The 23,279-nt window shown below is 40.3% G+C and overlaps 2 protein-coding genes across 7 annotated transcripts in view; both read left to right on the top strand.

The window, feature by feature from the left end:
* The window catches only part of schip1 (schwannomin interacting protein 1), a 218,149-nt gene extending 199,165 nt beyond the window's left edge, over positions 1–18,984 (top strand). For 5 of the 6 annotated variants that reach the window (XM_067594903.1, XM_067594901.1, XM_067594905.1 and 2 more), the window contains 6 exons: positions 8,873–8,991; positions 10,403–10,520; positions 11,216–11,413; positions 16,378–16,501; positions 17,303–17,396; positions 18,064–18,984. In XM_067594903.1, coding sequence (XP_067451004.1) covers positions 8,873–8,991; positions 10,403–10,520; positions 11,216–11,413; positions 16,378–16,501; positions 17,303–17,396; positions 18,064–18,115 — 705 coding nt within the window. In that variant the 3' untranslated portion in view covers positions 18,116–18,984. Of the gene's footprint in view, positions 1–1,321; positions 1,768–8,872; positions 8,992–10,402; positions 10,521–11,215; positions 11,414–16,377; positions 16,502–17,302; positions 17,397–18,063 lie in introns of those variants that run through there. The other variant, XM_067594906.1, reaches the window with a different exon arrangement.
* A 2,125-nt stretch (positions 18,985–21,109) lies between these two features.
* Positions 21,110–23,067, top strand: il12a (interleukin 12a). The gene is made up of 7 exons (XM_067595787.1): positions 21,110–21,128; positions 21,295–21,440; positions 21,544–21,633; positions 21,887–21,928; positions 22,126–22,269; positions 22,414–22,455; positions 22,591–23,067. Exons 1-7 carry the CDS (start codon positions 21,110–21,112, stop codon positions 22,729–22,731), a joined length of 624 nt encoding a protein of 207 aa, XP_067451888.1. The 3' UTR covers positions 22,732–23,067.
* The last annotated feature ends 212 nt before the right edge of the window (positions 23,068–23,279 follow it).

Below are 23,279 nucleotides of genomic sequence, written 5' to 3'. Positions count from 1 at the left end.
GTTCTTGATGCCGGCCTCCAGTGACCAGTTTTCGGCAGTCTGTTGTGAGGTTTGATACCCTACCCGCTGCTTTTGTAGCTGTATACACTAATGTAGTACTAAAATGATTAGTTTTACTTCTTCAACTCCTTTTATTTCTCAAATATGATGCTTTGCTGCTTTTCTATGTTTCATATCATTTTAAATCGACATATATTTGGGATTTCAACTGTTCATCAGACAAAAAACAATTTGAATATGTCACCTTGGACTCTGGGAAATTAATAGATATCATAGACAATTTAGCAATTAACTAAAAAGAATCAACAGATTAATCAATCAAGAAATATAATCAGTAGTTGCAGTCCACACTAAAGTGCATTCCACTGATTCATTACACACTGAAAATGTTGGCTATGTGATCCCCTGATGTGGTGATTATGAATTATGGTTTCATATCCATAAGAACATAATAATGGTTTTACAATCCCTGTCACGCCTTCCATTTTTCTGTGTAACCAGTTGATGGTTTGTGTTTGTGTGAAGTCATGTTCCCAGGCAATATGATTCTGCAGCCATGTGTGGATATAATTTTCTGTCTGGGCGGCTATGACAAATATATGAGTCACGGGTCGATAGCGTCTCGCAAAGATGAGATCATTACACACCGTGGAGAGCTCAGATTGAAAATGTAAGTCATTGATACAAGGCTCAAGTTAGTGGTGACTGTGTGTGTATGTGTGTGTGTGTGTGTGTGTGTGTGTGTGTGTGTGTGTGGGTGTGGGTGTGTATGTGCGTGCCAGACTAATGGTCCATTGTGCTCTGTCAGGGTTTATTTAGCTGGCCGGGGCTGTGGGGCTGCTGGCTTTGGAGTCCAGACAGGGCACTATTTTTACCTCAGCAAGGGAGGGAGCACAAGACCTCCTCTGTTACATAAACACACATATTTTTCACATTCGTTTCACTTGAGATATGAAAGTTAATCTACATTCTCTCACACAATTGTAAGCCATTCTAGATAAGAGGGTTAGGAAGCTTAAAAAGGAAAAAGTCAGAACGAGTCCTGGGTGTGACAGAGGTTGAAATAAATATAGACTGGGTCCAGGAGATACGACAAGAGGCTCCAGACACACCAGGAGACATCTAACCACACACACACACACACACAGACACACACATGCACACACAGACACGCACACACACTGTGGCTATCCCGTCGCTGTGGTGTCTCTTTCCAAACTGGCTGTGAGCAGCTGCTGCCCTCACGTCAGGGCGTGAAAACGGAAAAAAACACCAGAGTGAATTTCTCCCTCTCCCTCGCTCTGTGGCACTCTCTGGCTGTGAGAGGCCGCCCTGACCAGAGGGTGGAAGGTAGGGAGGGTCTAAAGGGGCCTTACCTCTGACCATTGTGCTTTCACAGTCCTGTGGGAGAGGCAGAACAGCAGAGGAAACCCAAAGGAGAGTGCAGGGAAATGAATGAATGTCACAACATGTAAGAGAGGAACAGGGAGAAGCCACCAGTGGAGGAGTAGATTTTTTCTGGCTGTGTGTCAGATCATGGCAGGGGTGAGCCGGCGGGGAATATGATGCGTACTGACTGGACCCAACGTCAGGAGTCGGGTCTGGACTAACCTACTGACTTGGGAGTAGAGAGGAAAAGACAGGAAGACAGAGAGAGAGAGGGAGGGAGGGATGAGGGAGGCGCTGGATACCATGGATGGTTGTGGTGGAGTGGATGATGTCATCAGGCAAGCGTCCGGCCTCTACCTTAGTGACGACTACAAAGAGGTAAAGGACCATGTTGCTGTTTATATGTGTCATATTCCAAGCTTAACTTTTTCAGGAGAAATCTGGTGGTAATCTATATTTATGTCAACATAGATCAAAACTCCTCATATGTTGTTTGTGGCCCATTGGTTCCTACTGAATGCTTGAAAGTGAGCCATAAATATATAGTTTCTCTTTTTCAAAGGCTAAATAATTCACTAAATCCCTTAGGCACTGTAGTTTCTAGCAAACGTAACCTAAACAGGAAATTGTGCTTTTTTTGTGTGTGTGTGGGGACTATTTTCAGATGTTTATTTGGTGCACTGCTGAGTATTTACAGCAGCAGGATGGTCTATGTGGGACTGACTCAAAATAAATTCACTGCTCATGTTCATGATAATGAAGGACCATGTCTCTCAATGCAAAAGTGTGGCTCACTTATGTGTTTTTAATAGATTTTGGAAAACAATAGGGTTAATTGGCATGTAGGAATGAGCTATATCAGGCTATTTCTACAAAGAATCCTTTAAGCGTACGTAATCGAAAATGCTGCACGCTGAGGACTCACTGACATATCTGTGTAGTCAATAGAGGTGGACGTGAATGTGTTTACTTTGATGTTATACTTCAGGCTTTAAATATGTTACAACCCAAAGACCGAGGCTGACGTAATGCTTGGGTTTAAGTTTGGGTGTTTAAGCGCTTAGATATTTGTGGCAGTGCTATGACATAATACTGTGAGTAACTTAAATCTGCTTCATTCTTTAGGGGGTATAAAAACAGATTCCTCTACTGAATCTTTTCCCACAAATCCATCGTCTGGCCCTCTCGCAGAGAGAAAGCTCAGATGTCACTTGGAGACCCATTGTCCTGTCTAAACCCACTTCATGCTCCCCATATCCCCTCCCTTCTTTTGTCATTCTCCCCCCTATTCTTATTTTTTCCCACTATCGCCCTCCCCCCACCTCTTTTACCACCACACACACATTCACAGCTTTCTACCACTTGCTGAGTTGTTCTCCTCCAATCTGAGTGACAGGAACAGCCTTTTACTGACCTGCCGCTGAACTGTAAGAGGGGTCAGAGGTCAGGTCCCTTATCTGGGATAGAATGTTGCACTGCCTAGATAGACAGATCTCAGATAGCACACGGAAAGAGGAAGGATCTTACATACACACATTTTTAGCCTCCACGAAGAGGCTGTAGACTTTCAGATTGTATATTTAAAAAGAATATACACAGACTTCACTCTACATTTCCAAAAATATGTACAAGTTGATGCAGTTTTAGAGTAAACAAGGCCTGCAAGAACATCTGTGTGAACGGGGAGACTATACTGCACAGTCAAAACACACACAGAGAGAAGACACAGTGACCTTGTATCTGTTTGTAAAGCTGTGAGCTCAGCAGCAGCTCACTGTCAGACCTGGAAAACATATCAGTGTGAAGCTGTCCTCTGCTTGGATTCTCAACACCACACACAGCCAAAACACAGCAACCGACACATACACGCTTAGTACAACCATACCTTAACCTCTTCGACTCCACTCCCTATTTTGGAGAAAAAGTAAACTGAAATACTCAAATTAAATTGTCTGTAGCTCCTGAACTACAGTGACTATATGCATAAATTAGGTCTTGCCAGAAAGAAAAACTCCCAAAGTTTATAGTGAAAGTGTCAGAAATACTCTGAGTGATACGGAAATAGTGCAGATTACCTTTGAAGTCAGTAAAATTTGAAAAAATTTGTCTGCCTTATAAGCCTTTGTTTTTGCCTGTAAAGGTCGAGGGCAGTGTACCTGTCAATACCTGCCTCACAAAAAGATACATAGCACACAGTATGACCATTCTACAGTGAATGTTTTTTTTTCATTAAAAGGTCCAGGCAGATTTCCAAAAAAGACATTTGGAGACTCCATATTTTTGTAAATTACAGCAATACCACAATGGGTGTGACGTAGAGAGGCAAGAAAGGGAGAGAGGGACAACTAGTTAATGTGGGTTTTTTTAAAAGCTCTCTGAACTGTTTTCCACATTCACAGTCCTATTCGGGTACTCTGTAATGTTATACTTTTCACTGTTGCTATACTTAAACAGACACATAGCCTGTGCTCACAAGACCTAGTATTCGTGTGTGTGTGTGTGTGTGTGTGTGTATGAACAGCGGGTTCTTGTCTCCAACCAGGGGGTGAGGTCTTTACCAGTGAAAAGCCTCCATTGTGCAGGAAAAAGGAGAGCACTTAGAGAGGAATGGAGGGAAAAGAGAAGAAATGGGGAAGAAATATTAATAAATGAAGGGGTGATACATTTTAAAGGACCTCCTCCACATTTTAATATTTTTTTAAACTTAAGATACAGAAGGAAGGCTAAAAAAGGAGACTGAAATCAGAGAGAAGCAGAGGACGGAAACCCACTGGCATGCAGAGACATGCACACATTCATACTCTTCTCAGATCTTAACCACTAAACAATTTCTGGCCACAAGAGCCAGCAATTTGGGGGAGGGCGAGGGAGGATGCTCTTTGTTAGCACAGATAATTAAATTCATCTCCCTTCTCTAATATAGATATTCAGGGAAGATTTGAGGGCTCAAAACAAGCACCCCGTCGTCCATTGCCAGGGCTAAATCACCCTCCAGGCCCGTGAATGAATAGTTGTAATGCAGAGTGGAGGAGAAAATGTCTTTATCAATAAGCATTTTTCAACAGAGGAAATTGCCTGGTGAATTTGAGGAAAAACACAAATTAGCCTAATTGTGTTCCTCCCAATCTAATTTGGACAGTGATGGCTGTGGTGTTCAAGGCTAGGAAGTGAAGGAGGTGGTTAGGACTGTCATTCATTCTCTCTCTCTCTCTCTCTCTCTCTTTTCCCTTCCCCACATGCACATTAAAATGTTAATGTAATGGATCCAGCAATTTTCCATGTCATCATCGTGTGGAAACAGGCACTCAGACAATTTGCCGTCTGAGGATTTTATAAGACTTCTGCAAATCTCCCACCAGAGCGCTAGTGGGAAATGAGTGGGAAAGGTTACGATTACTTATTCATAACAGTTTGAATGGGTGACCCAGTCAAAAGAGCAGAGAGCTTATGATTAAGGCATGTGACATGCAAGGTTGGCACCTAATTCATCCAAAAACTGAAATAGAAAAGTCACACCTGCAAGGCAAGCAAAGGAATACAGATTGCTTCTTGTATTTAAGAGACTCAGAAATCTGTTGCTTTACTTCCAGCGAGAGAGGTATGTTTTCAGATTGATATGATAGCACATGAGATTTAAAAAGACAAGAAGATGAGGCAGAGCTGTCAGTATGGATGTTAAAGGAAGCGTGAAGAAAAAGAAGTGAAAAGAGGAGCTTGTATTTACTACCCATTCGCACGTCCAACCGTAAGTGGCGTATTCCACACCTTTCTAAATGGTTTATGGTGCTGCTATGATGACTGGTTTAACACACACAGCCCACCCAGACACAGACAAACAACACAAACGAGCTGTATAACAGATGATGTTTAGACAAAGACAGGAAGTTTTGTTGTCAGGCAGGTGTGAGATGCAGTCCTACTTGCTAATCCAGTGATAACTTTTGCCTTGGTGGTGCTTTGAGGGTTTTATTTCACCTACTTATTATGAGAATGTAATGATGTGTTACAGTGTTGATTGTGTGATTTAGAGCTGAAACAATCAGGTGTTCAATCGACTAGTCAATACACAGAAACTTAATTGGCAACTATTTTGATGTTAGTTTCAGCCATTTTTTAAGCAAAAACACAGAAAATGCTTTACTCTGTTTTATATGATTGTAAATGGAATATGTTAATGTAATGTCTATGGCTGTCAGACAAAACAAGACATTTAACTGATAAACTGATGATGAAACTGATGATGAAATAATCATGTGATTGAGAAGTTACCAGTCTAATCAATGCAGAAGTGATGCATTTCACCCTGACTCTCTCACAGTTCTATTATTAGTCTATTTAAGTATAACTGATTCATATCGAGCACTATATTTAACAGATTGTTCTCACGAATACATGTAATTTGTGGCCTTGTGTAAATGTGTGCCCTTATGTATCCATGTATATATAAATCATAAATATTATCCCAAGGCAGTAGTTAGGTTGCCCTTGAGGAGTGATGAGCTTACCAGTGGCAGTGTATGAAATATTTCTCGTTTTAAATCATTGCAGCGCCATATGCTCTGTGTTCCGCCTCATTTCTTTAAACATCTTTCACCTCTGACCATAGAGCATGAAATGTGAATCACAACAAAGAAGTGTTTCATAATGTTAATGGCATGACTTTAACTGCTTTTGCGATGGCAGACGAAAAACTTTTTTTTTTGTTTTGATTGGGGAAGTGAAACCAATGACCTGTTCAGACAGTTAATTTAACAAGTGTCTGACTACCACTGCCATTTCCACTTGAGAACATAACGGTGAGCAGTGTGTGTGGTCTGTCAAACTGTTAAAACTACACGATGCTGTTTGATTACACAGTATTCTAATGCAAAACATCCAGAGTCCTCTTGAATGTGTCACACTTCCTCCCCAGCTACACCTCAGCACAGCCCCCATTTGTGTTTCTTCTTAGCCCTCACCACATGAGGTGAACAAATGGTTAACAATGCCCAGTGAACCAGTGTTCTGTGTAGTAACTTGACTGACAGTGTGTCAGTTGTACTGTAGTCAGGCTTGTATGAGTGATGTACGCGTACATAAATGTGTTTGACCTGAACTGTACCACGCAGGCTACTGTTGCGCCTATGGAGCATTGAATTGAAACTCTCAAGTGTGTTCATCTTGACTCCCCAGGCTATCTTTCTTTTAAACACACACACACACACACACACACACACACACACACACATTAAGGAACAGTGCCAGGTCCTCTACATGCCAGTGTGTGTACTGGCAGTGCCAAGTGCGTCTTGCCGGGCTCTTGTGTGGAGTGGGATTATGTTAATTTGTCCTTGGTGAAGGCACTCTCACCAACGCCTGCACACAATCGTCAGGAGAGACAGACAGAGGGAGGAGAGAAAAGGAGGGAGCAAAGGAGTTAGAGAAAATGAGTGGGAGAGAGGTGAAGGTGTGATGAGGGATTTGGAGAGGGACGAACAGAAAGAACCGATGAGAGATACAACATGAATTGTGAAGGCCTGCGGGCAGACGGAGAGAGGTGGAGATGGAAGGAGATGACTGGAATTGGGGATAATGAGGGAGAGAGAGCAAGACGAATGACTGGTGATGCTGAATCAGGTGGATAAAGAAAGCATGGAAATGTGTGGAACAGAGATGGATGAGACAGGTGGAAGATGTGTAGAGGATTAAGTGGAAAAAGGAAATAATGGAGAAAAAGACGATTCAGAATATTCCTCTATACCTCAGGCCATTGGAGTATTTCCTGTTCATCACCTTCTCACCCTCTCACTTTATTGTCATTTTGCCTTTAATTAATAGGGAAAGTCAAGATACAGACAGGAAATATGGATGGAGGGAGAAAGAGAAAGAGCAAAATACTTCTTAACCATCAGGCCATCAAACGTCCCTGTTAACCTTTTTTTAAACCTACTCAACTTTGAGGTCAGAGCTCTCCAAGGTGTTACAAGATAATAATGTTAGGGATCACATATGGTTAATAAGTTAAGAAACAAGTGGAAAAACATTTTGATTCATAAAATGTATTGCATTAAGTTTATTTTATCTCATAACCAAGCAAGCATGAATGCCTTATATCAGGTGGAATTTGTCGTTAAAGATAATTATACCCACATTTAATGGATGTAGTGTTTTATTGTCAATCTACAGTATTTTTACCCATCACATGATCAACTCAGTAATTATACTACAGTCTTGAGCTGTTCAATGATGTGAGCACTCGCAAGTCACAAACATGGGAGTCTTTCTTATCTCTGTCATGCATCCCATATGATGTGAACACAGTATCAGTATGCGTTGTTTGGCTATAAAGGGTCACAAGCCAAAAAGGCTGGGAAGCTGTGTTTTAAACCTTCAAAATGTTCTTACAGCTCACATCATGTAAACATTTCCACTCTGTCCTTCAGGCGTAGTGATTTCTCTTTGAGAGGAAGTCAGGAGCTCTGCAGTGGCTGCAATTGAGGCAAACTGTGGTGTGTCTGACAGACTGAAAGCCTCCTATAAAAACAACAGAAAGTCCTTCCTAAGTCATAACACGTCCTGACAAAAATCTGGGCTTTAGTGTTTGTGTGCAACAGTAGCACATGTGAAAAGGTACTTCAGAGAATGTAACTCTTCCCAGTTGATTAGAAACAGTCTGAGCCGTTTGTTAGTTGTTTGGACTTCAGCTGAATGTGTTTACCTGCTATCAGCGTAGACGAGACGTCCTATGGGGACTAGTGTTTGCATGAACATGTGTGAAGTGCTGCCAATGCTGAGGCGACGCTGAGTTAGGAATTCAGGATTGGGAGGTGGCCAAGTGAGAGCGACTCAGGAATTGTGTAACGTTTGGATTCTTGCAGATTTACGCATGTATGAAACTGGTATTAGTGCTCTTCCTCTGGAGTTTACTAAACTTAATCCTGTTTGAGTCCTGCATGAGAAGGCCTACTGTGTATGTGAGTGTGTGTATGTGTGTGTGAATGAGTGCTTACTGGTTGTTTTCTGAGACAACAGCACCACCTGCCTGTAAAATACTGCCAACATGTAATGATCCCTGCTTAGATATTTCACATATTTTTTCAGTGCTTCAGCTGACTCCACATTTTATATCAGAGCTTGTTAAGATGACACTGAACCTCTTCCTGCAAATTAAGATGAGTCTGCTGCTATTAATATACTTGCACCTGTGATTTGGACTGTCAGAAAGCGCTCGGGGGAAAAAGTGCTTCTATTTGCACAAGCAGCCAATCATAGAGAGAAAGGGGTTTCAGGGCATGCAGGGAAACTATATAAGTACCTGTGTTTAAGCTGCTGAGACGACAAGCATCCACCCTGCTGAAGCGTCTTTTAGGAAGATACATAAACCCTTCCAGCTTGATCCTGACCTTTCACCTCATTGTGAAAGGGAGTGACAGATATCTCTGTTGGAAACCAATAAGTTAAAAAAGTAAAATTGTAACCATCTCTTGTTAATCTCCTGTTGCAGGCCCAAAAGAATGAGAGGGAGTCTATCAGGCAGAAGTTGGCCCTGGGCAGTTTCTTCGATGATGGGCCGGGCATCTACACCAGCTGCAGCAAGAGCGGCAAACCCAGTCTGTCCTCACGGTAAGACTTATGGCATCTGTCACATTACTTACTCTCTACCAATAAACATGTGACCACTTCCTGGGAAATACAAAATTTGGGGTTTCTAGTATTTTTTGTGGTCTCATTATTCCCTAAAGAAGTATGTACAGAAAGGGGAACCTTCACAAAGACAAGTAGTAGCAGTTGTTTCAATGCTAAGAAACATGAAATAAAAATAGCATAAATGAAAAATAACATGAATAAAAGTAAAATAAATCTGAGAGTGCAGATTTACTGTAACGGGCACCTGTAATGAAGAAGAGAGAAGACAGGAAATAGAGAGGATTTGTGCAATGAGCGAGATATGATCAACCCTTGGCTTTCACTTCCTAAAAGACCAGTGCACACACACTGCTACTACCTCCTACACTATCTTACTGGAACTAGATGCTCTGTAAACAGTTAAGTGCTCTTTGGTTTTCTGTGATTTGAATCACGTGGATTTCTCAATATTGTCGTGACAGATTGATGACTGTGGTGATAAATGCCTCACTGATGATAATAATAGGGAAATAGTCAGATGACAGTACTGTGAGGAAAAAAAAAACAACACAAACAATGTGATGGAAAGACTATTTCTAATCTTTCTTTGGCATTTAGTGTCTTTCTACTTATCCGCTAACAAATTCTCCAATACAAATATATCTGCATTAAGCTCATACCAGCCAATATATTGAATATCAACTTGTCAGCTTCCAGTCGTCAAAAAAGTTAGCAAACACTTTAATGGCTCGTATGTTTGAGCTACAGGAGCTTTTTGATGCTGCCTCCTCTGTAAAATACAAAAGCAATCGACCACTCCAGTCCTATTTTAATCGGGACTGATTGGATCTATGCTGTGTAATCAATCAGCTCTGTTTGTAATTACTGCATTGAATAAGCAGATTATTGATCCACAGTGGGCTGGTCCTACACCTAGTGTTATTCCGCTCCTTGGTGGCACAAAACACCCCCACTGGTCCCAGGCAGATTGGATCAGACCTACTGGAGGCATCCTGGATCGATCCATATTGAAGACAAGAGGGGAGATGATTAAAAACACAAGCCCTCCTTAATTCTACCCTCAGCCAGCACTTTGCTCTGGTAATAAAGGCAGCTAGTGGCTGTTGGCTCTCCATTTTTCCCTATATTTTTGTACTTTTAGTGCACACAGTACTTAGTGCATACAGTACTCACAGCACTCTAAATGCTCCATTGAGGTAAAGCACTTTGTTGAACTCATCATAGGTCATTTGTATTAGCAGCAGTGGTATTGACATTGCTGTCTGTTTTGGCCCTGGTCCGAGTCAATTACTGCACAAGCAGCTAACACTGAACTGATGTGACTCTTATTTGCATTTATTAATATTAACATATCTACGTCTGTTTCCATCTCTGTCTCTCCCCGCAGGCTGCAGAGCGGGATGAACTTACAGATCTGTTTTGTCAACGACAGCGGCAGCGACAAGGACAGCGATGCAGACGACAGCAAGACAGAGACCAGTCTGGACACACCTCTGTCACCCATGGTAGGCACCGTTGCGCGCCTTGAAACACACACAGAATTATTAGAGAATTTCTCCAGAATGCAAGAATGAAAACAATCCTGAAGTCACTACGAAACATGTGTTATGATATACAAAACTGACAGAATGTGAAAGTGATTGGATGTGTGAGCGATACTGAGACAGAGCGAGACAGAAAGCAGTTGAGGTAGATATTCATTATGAATCAGGTTTAGTTGCTGTATGAATGTCTTTGCTCACGTTTTCTGGCCTGTTAACCAATTCATGGGCAGCAAATGAGAGGTGAATTGGAATACGCTCGCCACGGCCATGGATGAATGGCCCCATTAACCTCCTGTCAGCCTGAGACACGTTTAAAGTAAAGAGTGGGAGAAAGAGAGAATTATCATCTCTTTACATGTTCATCCTCACTCTCCTCTCATCCCAGCTGATGTACAATGACATTCCTGTCTATGTATGAAATCTACATACCTAAATGCCAAGAATATATGAACATTCATGCTCTAACCTGGTCTCTTTTATCTTTCTCTTTCCCTTCCACTGGTGTAACCCCCTTTCTCCCACCTTTACTATACATTCTCTCCCCTGCCGTGTTTTCTCCCTCATTTCTTATTCTGTTCACGTTCTCCTTCATATTTAATTCCACCTCGCCATTCTTGTCTTTTCTCCCTGTTCCTCCCACCACCACCTCCCTAAAGTCCAAGCAGAGTTCATCTTACTCAGACCGGGACACCACGGAGGACGACTCGGAGTCTCTGGAGGACATGGACTTCCTGAGTCGACAGAAGAAACTGCAGGCGGAGGCGAAGCTAGCGCTGGCTATGGCCAAGCCCATGGCTAAGATGCAGGTGGAGGTGGAGAAACAGAATCGCAAGAAATCACCAGTGGCCGACCTGGTCAGTAGCAGAATGATACAGTGTGATAGTATAATGTTGCCTTTTACAGTGAAGTTGTATTTTAGTAAATACTCAAAAAATGTGAAACACTAATTTTCTGTATTGCTCCCATGTTCTCTGACATTTTAGAATGAATTTAGAAAGAATGGCCAGTAGTTATGTAGTAGCATACAAAAATAACACAAAATTGATTACACTGGAACCAAGAGATCCACTGATATTCAGAATGTGTAAGAGAGTAACTCCAAAAAAAGGACAGACGCATATTTTCTGTTTCAAGCTTTCGGTTTTGCTTTAAAGCAGCTATAATCAATACTTGTGTATTAACAATGGATCATGTGACTACTTGTAAGTGAAAGGGGTTTTCTCGGAGTGAGAATTACAGCCCGACTCTGCTGTTCCCTTCAACTCTATGGAGCTTTGTAGCCTCTTAAAACTCACTGTTTTAATTTTCTGGTTCATTCTCATCGCTCTCTTAAGTGTCATTTCTAGCCAACAGGCAGCTTTTTTCAGAGGAAAAAATACTCTGAAAAAATCTGCTGTTTAGTACCTTCCCAGCACCAAATGGCAGCTAAAGAGTCAGAATTTTTCTCAGGAGTTGGTGTTGACAACAAACAAAGCTATAAGGAGTGTTATAAGGAGTTCGCCATATCAACACAAATGGTGATTATATGTCAGTGTTGTGTTTACAGCTTGTTTCTGCTGCCCCTGAGTTGCTACAAAATCTGCAGGTTTAAAACTGTCATCAGGAGAAGGTAGAGAGGATTTTTGTACAGTTACAGCAGTCGGGCTTATGATGTCACACTGTTTGTAAGATAGAAAATCAACACATGTCAACATCCAATGTTCCCAATGTCATGTAAACAATTTCAGTTCTTTTGTTTCAATAACTTTAGACTTACTGATAGCACTGATAGGCCTACACTAATGAGAACAACATTTTGAAATTAGCTTTTGAGACTGAAATTAAAATAACCAACAACCAAGTCAGTACAATACTGACCTTTTCCTGACACAGCTCACACTGGCCGGTAATAGACACAAGTCACATTTACCGAATCTTACACAAGTCTTACATGAGTCTTACTGTAAATGAGTAATACAGCTAAGTGGAGCAACCAGACATAATATAAAATAATACATATAACTTTTTTTCGTTTCCTTTTTAGAGCAAAAAGTTCATATTATGGTCAACGTGCGTCATGTGACATATTTTTGTCAGTATGGCGGCTTTTACAAGTGTCAGTCATGTGGTCCATTAGTCACAGAGAGTAGATGAGTGTTTTGTGTTTCAGTAAAATTAGTATCAGGTCAATTATATGTTATGATGATGTCACAGGATTCCTCTCTGTTCCTCTCTCCCTCTGCCCCCATTAAGAGGAAGGAAGGTGATGACGACCCTGTTCATCATTATTTCATCCCGTTTTATCTGCCTCGCTGCCTTCTCGGGAGCACACACACTGGCACACTCACACACCCAGGCAGTCAGACTTACACACACTATACTTCTACCCGGACTTACAGGCAGAACCGTTTTACTTATTCAGAGAAAAGAAGGGCAGCTCAGCCCAGGTCCATTTATAATTTATACACAAAGCATTGGCTGTGGTGTTTAGGGATGTAGCAGTGCTCAGCAGTCAGAAGACATCACTGTCACATCTGGACTGGACATACAGTGAATTTTGAGATGTGTTAGAGCTACAGCTGCCTGCAATATCCACAACACTGGAGATCTATTAAACCGCAGAAGTTTCATGTGCTACATGCTTCCCCTAGAACAATCCCTCTGCTGTTATACTGCTGCCAGTTAGTTTAAGTCAGCTCTAGCTAAACTGTATCGTCCTCCCCTCTTGCCAAGGGCAAAGCGCGGGAATTCAGCCAGCACAGTAAGCCTGTGTGTGTACTGGGAGTATGGGTTTTCCTAAATCTGTACAAGTCAGAGAGAGAAAAGAAAGTGGAGGAGAGATTTAGATACCAATATAAAAACAAATTTCTCTCTGTCTGCTTCATTCATTCAGAGAAGAATGTAGTTCCTTAATCTGATATTGAGTCATTAATGGTTGAACATTTAAACAGTAATTTGTATTCTTCATTAGTAATGAGACCAATGTGTGACAGAAACTCACTGAGCACACTAGACCGTTGAGTCAGGTCTAACACTTCTTTATAACCTTCCCCGTCACCCCACCCCCTTGTATTGCCTTTTGACATCACATTTCTCCCTATGTCACTCTGCTCAAGTCCAGTCACCCAAAACTGAAACTGACACATGACAGCCTCCAGTACAGTTGCATCAGTGCCGATGTGAAAGTGAAAGAGGGGTGAGAAACTAGCAAGAGCCAGCCAGATGCCCACGCACACAACACTTATAGTGCGGCGCATGCAAAAAGAGAGAGAGGGCTCGCCCTTTTCTCGCCTACTGTTTGTCAAGACTGGAAATAAAAGCGGGAGGGCGGGAGAGAGAAAATTGGTGTTGGATGGAAAGAGAAAGAATGTAAACCGGTGGGACAGGAGTGTTGTTTGAGGGAATGCCGGGTAAACAAAAAGCAAATGATCTGCCTATGCGTGCCTGTGATGCTTTGTGATTGTATTGCATGTGGTGGCACAACTCTGCGGTTGACCTGAGAACATGCTGCAACTGATTGTGTTTGGAGCTTTATTTGTTCACATACTGGAAACTATACAGTGCTGCTTGAAAGTTTGTGAACCCTTTAGATTTTGCTCTATTTCTGCATAAATATGACCTAAAACGTGATCAGATTTCCATTCAAGTCCTAAAACTAGATAAAGAGACATCAGTTAAACAAGTGAGACAAAAACATTACACTTGTTTGTTTATTTATTGAGGAAAATAATCGATGTTACATATTTGTGCGTGGCAAAAGTACGTGAACCTTTAGGATTATCAATTTATTTGAAGGGAAAATTAGAGTCAGGTGTTTTAATCAATAGGATGACAATCAAGTGTGAGTCTGGGAGGCCCTACCTTATTTAAAGAAGAGAAATCTGGGTCTTCACTATCAAAGTCTGAGTTTCACAGTACAGGTTTGTGGAAGTGTGTCATGGCTCGAACAAAGGAGATTTTTGAGGACCTTAGAAGAAGAGTTATTGATGCTCACCACGCTGGAAAGGGTTGGAAAAATGTCCTGTGGATGGATGAGACCAAAATCGAACTTTTTGGCTTGAATGAGAAGCGTTCTGTTTGGTGATAAGCAAACACTACATTCCAGCATAAGAACCTTAAGCCATCTGTTAAACAAGGTGGTGGTAGTATCATGGTTTGGGCTGCTTTGCTGCCTCTGAACCAGGACAGCTTGCAATCATTGATGGAGCTATGAGCTCTGAGTTGTACCAGCACATTTTATAGGAAAATGTCAACGTATCTGTCTGTGAACTGAAAGCAAGACAATGACCCTAAATACACAAGTTATTCTACCAAAGAATGGTTATAGCAGAAGAAAGATAATGATTTGGAATGGCTGAGTCAAAGTACTGACCTTAATCCTATAGAAATGCTGTGGAAGGACCTGAAGCGGGCAGTTCATGCAAAGAAGCCCACTAACATCCTCTAAGCTGATAAACAGTAACCAGAAATGTTTGTTTGAAGTTATTGCTTCAAAAGGGGGTCACACCAGTTGACCTAAAAGCAAGGGTCCACATACTTTTACCTCCCACAAATATGTAAGATTGGATAATTTTCCTCAATGAATAAATAAAAAAGTTTATTTTTTTGTGTCATTTGTTTCATTATCTAGTTTTAGGACTTGTGTAAATATCTGATCATGTTTTAGGTCATATTTATGCAGAAATAGAGAAAATTCTCAAGGGTTTACAAACTTTCACGCAGCACTGTAATTGGCACAAAGAAAGGTCCAAAAACTCCAGGACACAGATTTTTATTTTCACTCTTAGCTCCTACTTGTTTTTTGATGACATAATAGATGTTTTCTCTAGATGAGCGTTCCTCAGATTTGATTGGAAGTTCCTGTGAAAAGTGAGATCATATTGTAAATGTTAGAAGGGAAATTAACCAGATTGCTGCAGTCTGCAGGTGTGGGCTCTCAGGAACAGCAGCACCACTGCAGGCCTCTACCGGCGAGTTAAATCTCGCCACAGTCACAGAGCTCATCTACTGTGAAATTACATAAAACATTGCCACACTGTTTGTGACCAAACAGCAGTGTCAACTTGTACTTCCCCAACTTTACAGTCTCCTGATGCAAAGTGATGAACACCTCAGAGGAAAAGTGATGTTTACTTTTGTTACAGGGGGGAGTTATCAGACGCAGTGAGAGACTAGAGAGTGTTAGTTTCTCACAGAGAACGCAACAACTGAAATACCAACTAAACACATTAGTCCACACAGCAGACGTGTCAGTCAATTAAAGCAGCTGACTCAGTTACAGGTTTCATTCAATTTGACTGATCCTATTCTGCTCACAATTCATCCCATTGTAGTTTAGGGTTTTTTTAATTTGGGGTTACAGTGAACAACCATATTCATTATGGAATAACCCTCTTACTATTCTTTTTTTGTGAATAGATTAATTGTTGAAGTTCTTAGAGCCCAAAGTGACATCTTGGAATTGCTTGTTTTTGTCTGACCAGCACTCCAAAAACCCAACAATATTCAATATTTTCTTGATGAATTATTTAAATGATTAATCATTGGTCAAAATTGTTGTAATGATATGTCCATGTATTTTCTGATGATAATATATCTATAAGTTTATAATTGTATATAGCAGACTTTTGGACCCCACTGTATATTATCCATAGTATTTGTTGCAATACTTGCCTTTAATTAAATATCTGAAAAAACTAGATATTAAGACTAATTTTTGTAGTTGAACTTCATTCTTATCCATCTCTATATCCTCACCAAAAATCGGTTGGCAATATCCTGATGATGACGTGTCTTTTTTTCATGTACTCGTGTCTCTGTGTGCGATTTCTTTCGGCAGCTCCCACACATGCCCCACATCAGTGAGTGTCTAATGAAGAGAAGCCTGAAGCCCACCGACTTGAGAGACATGACACTGGGACAGCTCCAGGTTATAGTCAATGATCTGCACTCCCAGATTGAAAGTGAGTTGACCGCACCAACCGCGCACACACACACACACACACACGCACGCACACACACACACACACACACACACACACGCACACACACACACACACACACACTGTAGAGTACAGGCATACCCAGTGACTGACCTCTACTTTCAATTACAGAAATGAGCAAGAGAACAAGTGGGGAAAAACATACACATGCATACTGACCCCTACCCTGCTCAGTGGATGTGAAAGTACTTTTATATATGTTAGTCAGTTCAAAGAACTTTACTAGTTCAAAGCTTCCCCTGAGCATTTACTGGTACCATACTATACAGATCATTGATCCTTGTACTCAGGGATGAATAATCTCTCATCTTACATAAAACTGTTCCAAAAGTCCCCATGAGTCCAAAATCATGAGCTAGTTTTTGCTTACAAAATAGACTTTCCCTTTAAAATCTCTTTTGTTGGTGTTTCAAATGTTCTTGGCAAAGCGGAGGGAACAATAGCTGGAACATGTGACGTGAAAACAACCACAGACTGTCAATGCTCATCTTTTTTTAGATGGCCGTGAGAAAAAAAATCATAAAGCCATTGCTGTATTTGATGTGTTTTAATGGACATCTATTAATGAAGGTCACAATAGATGATGTGTCCACTGTGGTCATTGTGGTGTTTAGAATATTTCCATACTGTATATCATGTTGAGAATTCCTACTTATAATAACTTCTTTAACTTTCATTTCAGAAACATTTTCATATTTGTAGTGATAGCTCTGTAGCTTGACACCTTTTTTTATATTATTCTTATACTTTCTACAACTCCAGGTCTGAATGAGGAGTTAGTACAGTTGCTAGTGGTCCGAGATGAGCTACACATGGAGCAAGATGCCATGCTGGTTGACATAGAGGACCTCACCAGGTGAGGAAGCACTTTCAAAGAAATTAATTCACTGCCTTTACCCTTATTATTTCACTCATCTGGTGTAGTTTCTTCCTGACATTTTTATCACATTACAGAAAACACTTCAAGCTAACAATTGTCAATATTTGTGTTATTATCAAGGAATTTTGTGAAGAAAAAGACCAAAACTAACTGTGTTTGTGTGTCTCAATACTTTCTGAATTCCCCACTCAACCCCATGTCTATTTGTTCATGCTAAAGATGGAAAATTTTTCTCAAATATATACTTTCATTTTAAAAATAAAAACAAAAAAAAAACGGCTCAGTAATTTCCTAAAAGAGCTGAACACTGTAACAGATTGTAAAGAGTGTCTTTTTAAGGGTCTATTTTCAGCTGCGGACTAACGAGTATTTATGGCAGAAGTAAGGTGTATGTGGAATAAACTACAATACCCATGTTCACGGGGATAAAGGAACATGTCACCCAATACAACAGTGTGGCTTCCTAATGTGTTTTTAATAGTTACTGGACAACAATGGAAGTGAATAAGCTAAATCATACACAGACAATACTTGTCAGTCGTTGGTTTTGGTGTTTTCATGGGATTTCTTGACAAAAAGAAAAATGTGGAATAGCGCCAGGCTCATCTTTTAAGTGACTGTATTTATTGTTTCTCCTTCCCAGGCATGCTGAGAGCCAGCAGAAACATTTGGCTGAGCGGACCCTATCCAAATAAGATGCCCGTCCCCACTCCACCCCGTTCCCCTCTGCCAAAAACCGAGCTGAAACCCACTCCAAACCAGACTTTTCCCCCCTCCCGGCCATTCCACCTCTCCCCCCCGTGTCGATCCAAATCCTGCCCGCTTGTCCCAAGTATTTTGCTCCTCGCTGCTTTCCCGTTCCCCCATGTCTACCTTCCTGTCTGACCCACTGATTCCAGTGGTAGCAGCGGCACAGAAAACGGCCACCCTCTTTTATTTGCTTCTGTGGTTTTATCCCAGCGCCAAGTGCAGAGGAGCACCTCCTACTTCCTGGGAGAAGAGGAAACTGATTGTGTGTTGTTATGGATTCTGTCCCCCAGCTTACTGTGCAGTGATCGGCTTTGCTACTGTTTCTTTTTAACTTTCTACATTCGCCACTAAATTATAACTGCAAAAAAATGCAAAAATTGTGATAAAAAATAAAATAATAGTGAAAACTTTAGTAGAAAGTCAGTCATGAGAAAAAAGAAACAACATTGTATAAAAAAAAACGATGGAAAACTAACTTCTTCAGACCATTTTAAGTTGGACAGTAAAGTATTTCAAAGTCGACCTGTTTTTATTCTGCACAAATGGTAGTTTTCAACTGAGAAATGTTTATTTGAAGGTGCTAAAAGAGTGTAAAGGAAACATGCCTGCCTTGTAGTGGAGTCGTAGCTTTTGGTAATACGTTCACTCTAATTGCTCTTCAACATTTTGTGAATGTTGATTTTCTGACACGAGTCATTTTAAATGAATAAGTGTGTTAATATCGTTTTCATCCTATTGTATTCAGAAACTTTATTTGAGGGAAGAAATGTTTATGTACAGATATGTAAAATAAAGAATAAACTTTGTTTCATAATTTGTTGGTTTGTCGTACACTATGTTGAATTTTTGTGGTGGCATGTCAGCTGGATGACTGCTCTTTCATGTATTTCCTCATTCTCATTCTGATGAATTTATGAAGTGTAATGACCTCATCACATTTTATGTCGTGTAACTCATTTCCCTCTGTTTCGGTCTTGCCTCATCAGGACACAGTTCGTGTCTTATTCTTTCACTCAGGTTGGGTCACTACACTTCAGAGGAATATTAATTTGGACAGCCCCTTTAAAGTCACAATCAGGAATTTTTGTTTCAGATGAAAAATGACAGCATGTAAACTTGAAAAATAAATGATGGTCTCCAGTGGCTGTAAATAATTCTAGGTTTAGTAATGAATATGATGCTATTTTTCATGCAATAGATGATCAACCTTTCTTTCAGGAAGTCCCCCCTCCCAAGTGGTGGGTCATCTGTCAGGACTGCTGGTGAGTTTCACTTGTTGATGGTCCTTTAGTAAACACAGAGAGAGGCCAGGAAACTCCTGTTAATTACTCAACACCACTGCAGTTTCTGAGAGTGCACTACTTCCAGAAGTGACTTCAACACAACAAATGGATGGATCATAGGTCCTAAAATCTGGCACTGAGAAGTGTAAGGAGAGGATAATGTCATGCTTTATGTACTGATGAAATTCAGCATAAATTTTATTTTGACAAGCAGTTGACAAATACTGAACAACAGATATGACACACATTTGCCAAAAGATATATAATTTTAGCCTATATAAGACACAATGATCAACTCTCAAAAAAAAAGTCTAGAATAGTGTTCTTGCAGCTTTTACATGGATTAGTACCAATGGTGGAAGAAGTATTCAGATCATTTACGTCACAATTACCTGTAAAAGTTCTGCAAAAGTTTTAAAGTATAGAAAGCATCAAAAAAATACTCATTATGCAGAATGGCCCTTCATAATGTCATTTTATCATATTTGTTATATTATTTGATTATTTTCGCTCAATGTATTTAAGCAGCATTTTGATATTGTAGCAGGTTGAGGTGGAGCTAATTTTAACTACTTTATATACTGCTGGGTCGTTAAATCTACAGAAATGCATATGCACATATTTATATATATATGCAATAAGTATTGGCACTTGTTTTTAATAAGTTTTTACTGTGTTTGCTTTTGGTAATTTTGATTGATTTCGGTGTATTTGCGTGATCTTTTGCGTGAGAGTGAAGGAGTCACGGACCCACCCACCAGCGCTGGGCAAAAATAAAACAAAGCCTCCTCCATGCTGACGTCAGTATTGACTGGTCTTGAATTCCAGACCAGTCAGACAAGATGGACATCCCCTCGGTATCAGTTTGAAACACAATTGATACACCCAACAATAATCATCTGTTGAACAGAACACCACAAGTGAGTAAAGTGGCCTACATAATGTGGCTGGTCCCAAGGATGAGGATGAATCAGGGTTTGCCCGCTCTTTAATTTACCGTTACAGCCCTGAATAAAGCGTTATTTCATTATGATCAATTAACCATAATCCAGTCAGACAGAATGACCTCACTATAGCGCTGAAAACACAAGCAGCCTGCTGCACATGACGACAGTGATTCTGGTGTAAGTGCATAAAATGAACTGTGTCTGAATTTGTAACACATTGCTTACACATGCTTACATTTACATGCAATTCATGTTTAATTGTATAAATAATAAGAATAATTGCACAAACTTATGCAGTTTATTAAGATTGTTTAAGGGTTTGATGTTGTATTGCAGATGCTGTAGATGCCTCTCAGATAATGGATGAAGGTACAGGTACAGGTTATTCTACTCATCAAAAGCCAATTTCGAGTAATTACACGTCAAAGCATGACACGCACACGCACACGCAAACTCAAACCATTAGTTGAATCAGTCTAAATTTATCTCTGTCTATTTACTCCACGCCTCGCAGTCTCTACAAAACTTCCTTTTTTTTTGCCCAATGGCACACACTATGAAACTACATTTGTGACGTTTTAAATTTCATGTTGAGCTCCCGAGGCAGAATTAGGGAATCTCCCGAGGGTGAATATAAATCATAAGATAAAGAAAGCAGCATCACAGTGCTACTGCAGACACGACCAGAGATCTCTATCTGATCAGAAAGATGGCAAACTTTAATTTCTGTAAGTCTGCCAGCCTGAAACACAGATTACCAAGAGATAAGATACCTTAGCCAACTGCTGTTTTCATCTTGGTTATATTGTGTCTTTTTATCATGTAACTTGAATATGGTATTTGGTCGACTCATGAGACGTATGTGTTGATGGTTATCTCTCTCTTGTCTTGCAGACTTCGTCAGCTGTGTGCTGCTCCTGACCCTGAACTGGCGCACATCCACGGGAGTCCCGGTGCCCACTCTGAGCGCAGAGAATTGCGCACAATGCTCAATGCTCTTCAAGAGCCTCTTGCTAAACATAACAGAGCTTCTCAACAGTGTGAGTACAATTCATTTCATGTTGCAATACTGTAGTGGATTTTCTTTTCTTGTCACACCTCTGTAGTTTCGGAGTAATTAATATCATTATTTTTGTTTTACAGGATGTTCTGTGTTTTGGCATCACATCTGATACAGTGGTGCTGAAGAGTAAAGCGGATACAGCACTGGCATGCGCACCCACGCTGAGACAGGTGAGACTTGATTTATTAGTGATGTGAAATATGAATTGATATTTAAATGTTGAATTGAGGATAAAATTGTTTTTAGACGTACTGTGGAAGGCTTTCAAGTCAGTCTTGCATTAAGTATCTTGGGGACAAATTTACTGTTGGTCCATCAACTTTTAATGGATCAAATTTATAGTTCAGAGATGTTTATGGGCACCTGGTTAGACCAGTAACACAGCAAATGTCTAATGTTTAAAATGTGTTTTTTAACCAACAGAATTCAGGTTGCGCAATGCAAAGAACCTCTTCCTTCAGTGAGGTATGCTTCAGTTACTATTTCTTTTAAAATATTCTTAGGATTAGAGCATACTGTATATAAAACTATAAATTACATAATATTTGTTGTTAATCTGCTATTCTATAGACATATTCAATCAGTCATTCCTCTTATTTCTTATATGCATATATAATGGAGACAGATGACTAATGTGTATTTTTTCTTGTTGGTCTTCACAGAGTGAATGTCTAAGTAACATCATGAAGGACTTGGCCTACTATGATTCTGTTATCAAGTCCTACCTCAGGTCCCCACTCAGAGATGCTGAGCAAGAAACTGCACTTCTGCAACCAACCCTGGGAATTGTACAGAGCCTGAGGAAGGTGTGTTTATTATGCATGTGTAGGAGGGGTAGAAAACCACACAGAGTAACAGAGTCACGATTTAAAGACAGATACAGCGTGAGAGAATCTCCTGGGAAATAACATTTGAAAGTTGCCTGACAAAATCTTCCTTGGTTTATACAGAACTGCTCCCCAATGCTGAATGGAGGGAGTGACTCTTCAGAGGTACTTTCATTTTCTTTTTTTGTTTGTTCCCTATTTAGTCCTCATGTTTCAGTCTTTTAGATCAAAACCAATACCAATAATTCTTTTTTTATTTAGTTTGTAAAACTGGCAGTTCATTCTTCTTCTGTCTTTTAGGAGGTCACTGTCCCGCAGTGGGAAAGCAACACTTTCAGCAACAGGCAGGAGATGTGTAAGATGATGAGAGGCTTCCATATCCGAACCATCACCATCAACAGAGCTATGGGCTACATCTCCTCAGGAGACCACAGGAAGTAAACATCATCATCATCATCATCATCATCATCATCATCATCATCATCAAAATCACTCTACAATCCTCTTCTATGTCACCACTAAACAAGCCCTCCTGATCATTCACTACCATCATTTACAACTACCGACCAAGTAGCGTTGTATGCTGCATGTCTTCTCTGTATGAGTAGTGCTCAGGCATAAGCTAGCTGTCTAGTCTCAGTTAGAGCTGAATGACAGCCCGACTATTGCTAAGGTTAGCAGTCGAGGCCATGTTGGCCAATTCACATGAATGTATTCCAATATTTGGGGAGAATGTATTTAATTTATTTAAGGTGTATTTATTACATATATTTATTTGATGACGTGTGATGTTATTTATTGTTATTTATAATAAAGTGTTTGTTTGATGCAGAAAGTGCAGAAATGGAAGTGATTTTTTGAATGAAACTGGGTGCAAAGACACAATACCTTGTCCAAAATAACATTCAAAACTTACTGATGCAGTGGAAGAAGCATCTAAGCTTTTACCTAAGTAAAAGTAGCAAAACCACAATTTAAAACTACTCAAT

The sequence above is a fragment of the Thunnus thynnus genome, chromosome 7 (assembly GCF_963924715.1).
Source record: "Thunnus thynnus chromosome 7, fThuThy2.1, whole genome shotgun sequence".
In the NCBI taxonomy this organism is placed as follows: Eukaryota; Metazoa; Chordata; class Actinopteri; order Scombriformes; family Scombridae; genus Thunnus; species Thunnus thynnus.
This window is presented reverse-complemented; position numbering and strand designations above follow the sequence as displayed.

Excerpts from the sequence above, each read along its gene's own strand:
- il12a (XM_067595787.1), top strand. Across the intron at positions 21,929-22,125 it reads GAACCTCTTCCTTCAGTGAG|AGTGAATGTCTAAGTAACAT; the intron begins GTATGCTTCAGT and ends TGGTCTTCACAG. Across the intron at positions 22,270-22,413 it reads TTGTACAGAGCCTGAGGAAG|AACTGCTCCCCAATGCTGAA; the intron begins GTGTGTTTATTA and ends TGGTTTATACAG.